The sequence below is a fragment of the Oryza sativa genome, chromosome 6 (genome assembly GCF_034140825.1).
Source record: "Oryza sativa Japonica Group chromosome 6, ASM3414082v1".
Classification (NCBI taxonomy): domain Eukaryota; kingdom Viridiplantae; phylum Streptophyta; class Magnoliopsida; order Poales; family Poaceae; genus Oryza; species Oryza sativa.
Window position 1 is genome coordinate 12,935,810 of NC_089040.1, and position 6,471 is coordinate 12,942,280.

At 40.9% G+C, this 6,471-nt stretch overlaps 1 protein-coding gene across 1 annotated transcript; it reads left to right on the forward strand.

Annotated features, from left to right (window-relative positions):
* Positions 1-223: 223 nt before the first annotated feature.
* Positions 224-2,182, forward strand: LOC4340907 (indole-2-monooxygenase). Its single transcript, XM_015786814.3, has one exon. It carries the CDS (start codon positions 388-390, stop codon positions 2,020-2,022), a length of 1,635 nt encoding a protein of 544 aa, XP_015642300.2. The 5' UTR covers positions 224-387; the 3' UTR covers positions 2,023-2,182.
* The last annotated feature ends 4,289 nt before the right edge of the window (positions 2,183-6,471 follow it).

Here is a 6,471-nt window from a genome sequence, read left to right on the forward strand (position 1 = left end):
AAATCCAGCCATGGGTGCTACGAACGGTCCAAGAGATAAAAGAGCAGATGGCATGTCATTGTCAGTGTTTCCCTGCAAAACAAGTTTCACGTTCCTTTTTTTTAAAAAAAAACAGAAGTTTCAGTGCCACCCAGAACAAAATTATGTATATAGGGCATCGTATCTTCGAAACAAAACCATACTTTAACAGAGGAGTACGTCGGTCATTTTTACTTTAATTAAGTACAGGACACGTCAGTCGATCCCCACAGTCTTCTTCCTCTATAGATCAATAATGAAACCACCCACAAGGAATGCTCCCACTCAAAATTCATTCCTCGATTCATCTACCTAGCTAGCTTGCTTGCTCTTCGAAGGCCACTAATTGCGCAGGCGCAGCAATATTGAATGGCCCAAATGCTAGCAGCCTTCCTCCTTGATGGCCTGATCAGCCATGAGCACGGCCACGAATCGCTGGGAGCTCCTCCACAGGCCGGCACCATGGCGTGGTACTCTCTCGTGCTCATGACGTCCTTGTTGTTCCCTCTCCTTGTCCTACTTGTTATGCGCTGCTATGTCACAAGGTCCGGCGCCAAGCTACTCGACAAGCTCCCCTCGGTACCTGGCAGGCTTCCGGTGATCGGTCACCTGCACCTCATCGGCTCCTTGCCCCACATCTCCCTCCGCGACCTTGCCACTAAGCATAGCCCTGACATGATGCTCCTCCACCTCGGCGCCGTGCCAACCCTAGTGGTGTCATCCTCTCGTGTGGCACAATCCATCCTACACACGCACGATGACATATTCGCATCACGGCCCTACTCTCCTATAGCCAACATCCTCTTTTACGGTGCAACAGATGTCGGCTTCTCCCCGTACAACGAGTATTGGCGGCAAATCAAGAAGATCACCACCACACATCTCTTGACTATGAAGAAGGTGCGCTCCTATGTGTCGGCACGACAACGGGAGGTGAGGATAGTAATGGCCAGGATCACTGAGGCGGCGTCCAAACATGTGGTAGTGGACCTGACCGAGATGTTAAGTTGCTACTCCAATAACATAGTGTGTCACGCAGTGTGTGGCAAGTTCTCCCTGAAAGAAGGTTGGAATCAACTACTTCGGGAGCTGGTCAAGGTAAACACATCGCTACTTGGTGGCTTCAACATTGAGGACTACTTTCCTAGCTTTACAAGGCTGGCCGCAGTTAGGAGATTGCTACTGTCATGCGCCAAAGCACACAACATCAACAAGAGATGGGACCAGCTGCTAGAAAAGCTCATTGACGACCATACTACCAAGCATATCAGGTCTTCCTCGATGCTCAACCACTACGATGAGGAAGCAGGTTTCATCGATGTCCTACTCTCTATTCAGCACGAATATGGCCTAACTAAAGATAACATCAAGGCAAACTTGGCGGCCATGCTCATGGCTGGCATGGACACGTCATTCATCGAGCTAGAATACGCCATGGCTGAGCTGATGCAGAAGCCCCATGTAATGGGAAAGCTGCAGGCCGAGGTGAGAAGAGTGATGCCAAAGGGGCAAGACATAGTTACTGAAGAGCAACTAGGTTGTATGCCCTACCTAAAGGCGGTCATCAAGGAGACACTTCGGCTACACCCTCCAGCACCACTTCTAATGCCGCATCTTTCCATATCTGATTGTAATATCAATGGCTACACAATACCCTCTGGTACTCGTGTCATAGTCAATGTATGGGCTTTGGCCAGGGACTCAAACTATTGGGAGAACGCCGACGAGTTCATACCGGAGCGATTCATCGTTAACACATTAGGTGACTACAACGGGAACAATTTCCATTTCTTGCCATTCGGGAGCGGGCGGAGGATCTGCCCAGGTATAAACTTTGCAATTGCCACCATCGAGATCATGCTAGCAAATTTGGTGTACCGCTTTGACTGGGAGCTACCAGCAGATCAGGCGGCGAAGGGAGGTATTGATATGACCGAGACGTTCGGGGTGGCTGTGCACCGCAAGGAGAAGCTCCTCCTTATCCCACATCTCCATTTGAGATGATTAATTAACGTAATTGGATCTAAGTTTCTACATATGTTGTCTTATTAGTCAATGACTTAATATTGTATGATTATCGCATTTTGTAAATATGCTTGTGCTGAGTGGTGAGCTTGTTGCAACTTGTAATTAGTTGTAAAATAAAAATGTGAAATGTGGAACACCAAGATTTCAAATACCCAAAATTAGCTCAAATTTTAGTATTGGTTAGCATTTGCTCCTTACTGAACGATCTCATGCACGCAGTTGAAAACTAACTGCACATGCCTCCAAAACGAATCGCAGGAGGTGATTGTGCGCAGCAGGGGGCTCATGACCATGACGTACATATGTCCTCTCTGTTGAGAACAGGACAGAGAGAAAGTGACACGATAATACGATGTTGATGAAGGGACCAACAGTGTGGGCAAAATGTACTTTTTCATGGCCCGCATAAAAATTTACAGCAAATTAAACTCATATCAAAGTCACGAAGAAATTAATGACTAGTGATGTTGACTATCAAAAATAAAATTTATGTCCAATGGAACTTATGAAACTCATATCAGATACTCCTATAATATCAGTGATCACCATATTGGTTTTGTGACAGGTGAAAAGAAGAGAAATTTTATGATTCCAGGTATCTATATTTTACATTAAAATTTTTGGTAGCTCGATGACTTGGTGCATGGATATACCAAATTTTACGTTAAAAAATATGATACATTTTAATACCTTCTCAAAGATGGTAAAATAATTACCGAAAAGAAACTTTTTGCGCTGCAACTTCTGTCCTCATGATTTCTAGACTTTAATTCCTGTTATTTTACTAATGAATTATATTATTCAGAACCAAACTCAGTCAATGATCCACAATTATTATTTTTTTAAAAAAAAATGCACACGTCGATGCACAAAGCAAACTGAAGAAAGACACGTCTTTATTTTTTATATAAAAAAGTTAAATACATTAGTGTTATCACAACTTGCAAGGTGGGTGCGATTTAGTCACTCGTGTTTTGCAAAATGCTCAAATGAGACATTCATCTTGTTTCAATGGTGCAAATCTAATCAAATACATGTTACATGGACTACTTGTTTTCAAATTGAAAGCCGTACTGACCTAACATAATCCATTTCTTAACCATGTGGACAAGGCAAGAAATAAAAATACAAATCAAAGCTTATATTTTTTATGTATGCGACTACTTGAATGTTTCATGTCATATAGTGCTTGGTAATCAACAACAAAATTTATCTTCAGCTGGATTTTACTACCAGCAGTATTACACATTGGCTTATTTATGGATCATGTATGACAATATTTGTGAAAGAAATTAACCTTACGAAAACATCCCACATGATATTTGCACCCTAAAATGAGTGACTTGTTTGAGCATGTATTTTACAATATGGGTAACTAAATTGCACCCACTTCATAAGTTGTGATACTGTCGGTGTATTTTACTCAAAAAAACAATCATGAGGGCAGCATTGCAGTTTAATCTGAGTAGAAATTCTCTTATAGAGACTTTCACAGCCGGCGGGGTTAAAAACTGAAATACCATAAATATATTATGGGTTTAGGGCAAAGACGCAGCAAGAGTTTTTCTTTTAAGTGCAGAGAGTAAATTAAGTTTCAGACTTGCAGCAATTATATATACACATTACTTGCATAATTATTCGAGTACGGACTTTAGTTTATTCTTGTCTCATGTTAATTATATTATATGGTTAGCTTATCAGAGATATGCAATGGTATTGGCTTAGTGTCTATTTATATAGTTGTTTTATGTCATCTGCAGAGACGTAGAGTAATATTTAGTAATATAAGCGCGATGCTTAGATTATTAGATATCATTAAGTGGTGCTATATGCCACGGATCTATAGAGGTAGGCCGCTGATGGTGACAGCTCGATACGGGCATTCCTCCACGTGCGTATATAGGGCTAAGAAAGGTTCCTGGTGCTAGTACTCATCTGTATCTTTAACCGGTTGGATAGCCATGACGGATTGTCATAATAAGGAACTCGGTAATCAGGGGTGTAGTTAAGGGGGTATTAGTCACATAGTTGTACAATAGCAAGTGTACACCAAAAGGACTATATACTAGAAGAACAGTAAAGATGCTTTTCTTATTTCTTCTCTGCTTAACCTAGACTTATAATTTAGTGGGAGTATTCTAAACTGAACCTTCTATTTGTCAAATCTATCCCTATCCTCAATTGATTAACCCCTGCATAAGACTTTGATTTGCATAAGTGTAATACGAATTTATAACATATTACTCTCTTACCATATCTTCCCTTGGGATTAAATAAATACGATACCTTGAAAATAGTTTTGGGTGAAATGCTACGGCGGTATATCCGTGTGCTTGTGGATTTATTTCTGTAACCTATAAGATAATTGTTTAATATTTCTGGCAACATTGCTTGGGATTAAGTTCCTAGTAATATCATTAAGAAATATCAACAGTTATGAGAGTAGAAAGTTTTAAGATTACCAAATTCTAGTATGTTTGGTTTGTTGCCTCTTGTGTTATGAAAATAGATAGAGCTGACTAATAATAATCACTACTAAGGAGTTGGTTATAAGCACTGGGGAAATAATGATGGGACATTAACCCTTCCCATGTGGCTCTATCTGATCGGGGTGATGTACAATGGAGTTTGAGCCGATAGGCAAGTGATACAGAGCCACCAACAATCTGACAAATGGTCTGAGGTCAGTCTGACTGGAGTTGAGGCTAGTCTAACAGGATCCAAGAGACCAGTCAGATCATAATGCTTGATGTGATAGGCAACGATTAGTTTTCTAACCGTTGTACAAAGGATTAGTCTAACCATCCCACCATGGGCAGTCTGACCAACAATGCACAGAGAGTTGGGACTTCGCCCCAACAGCTAGTTAGGGATGGTTGTCATATTTATACTCCTCCCCTGTAGAAGGAGTTCCTTTTGGCATCATGTATACTTCACTCTCACACCATGAGCACTTAAATTTTCTCTTATTGGTGTTGGAGAGGGATTGAGTCAAGACAACTATATTGTATCATTGCTAGAGCTACTATGGCACTTGATCATTGATACTCTTGGATGTCACCTCCTCCTAGGCCTGGAGGAGTGCAATAACCCCTTTGAGAATATTGTGAACGAGATCCAATTGTGATTGTGAGTGACTCGGTATTTGCCATCACCAGAGTGGAGAAAAAACAATCCCTAGTGAGAGACCACTTCAGTGTCGTCTCCCACCTTACCAATATGTTGACGATGGAATTTTGAGACTTGATAGTGTTGGTATTTCTTATGTTCTCACTAAATGGATATGCAAGCATATGAAATTACTGATATAGCGCTTCAACTCGGAGTATTCAAGAGTATCAAATTTATCCCAAAGGACACACTATGGTGAAAATCTATCTTCCTATTACCTAAACTATCCAAGGGAATCTATGCAAACTAGAGCCATGACTTTATCCAATAAAAAAATATACCAAGACTTTTAGAACACAGATAGAATAACGCACATGTCTAGATCAAGAAATTGGAGAATACTAGGGGTGTCATGAATGGTGGGAGGTCAAAGAAAGAGAATTGACCTCTAAATACAGTGATCCTATGGTCTAGATACACTCTATCCTTATTGTGGTTGAGCACAACTTTGTCACAAGTTCAGCACAGCTAGAACTGAAATACTAAAGACTTTCTTACTTCGGGCACACAGGGTAGTTTACCACTATCGATGCACTGCTACTCTGATCTCTAATGCCAACACACTACAGCTTTTCTAGCTATTTTTTCTTGGAAATATAAGACCTACACATCACACCTAAGACTTGCACTAAAATCCTTCCTCTGATTGGAATAAAGAATTCCCGGATTTAGCTACGTGACTAAACCCGAACAAGAAACTCATAGACAACAATGTATGACTTCTAAGCTATACATAAACAACGATCGGTTAAAACATTGATCAGACAAGTATTCCACAAGGAAATAAAAACTAAAAAGTAAATGTTGAAGTACTAGGAACGGATACAAGATAAAATTTATATTGCTCAAAATGTACGAAATTCAGAAAAATACGACATCATTACCGCTCCGCTCCACTCCGCTCCACTCCTAATGGAACTTTTCCTATCCTCCAAACTAGAGTTGGTGGATCCAACTCAGACTCCTCCACACTCTACTCAAATGTTAATGAATTAATGAAATGTGTATGAGTGGGATGGACGAGTGAATGCTAAACTACTGAAAATAAACCCTAAGTGAGTGCAGAGGGTATTTGTCGGCTGACCTAGGGGTTGGCCGGCTGTCCACTATGATGGTAGAGATGATGGACGGCTAGGATCACCTCCTGATGACGGTTTTGCCGCCTCAGATGTTGTAAGGTCATACCTATGGTGATGTGACATATGGCTACTCTTGATACAATCGTTGCTCACATCATAGGTCAACTGGAAGACA

Coding starts and splice junctions, on each gene's coding strand:
- LOC4340907 (XM_015786814.3), top strand. CDS start 388: ATGGCCCAAATGCTAGCAGCCTTCCTCCTTGATGGCCTGATCAGCCAT.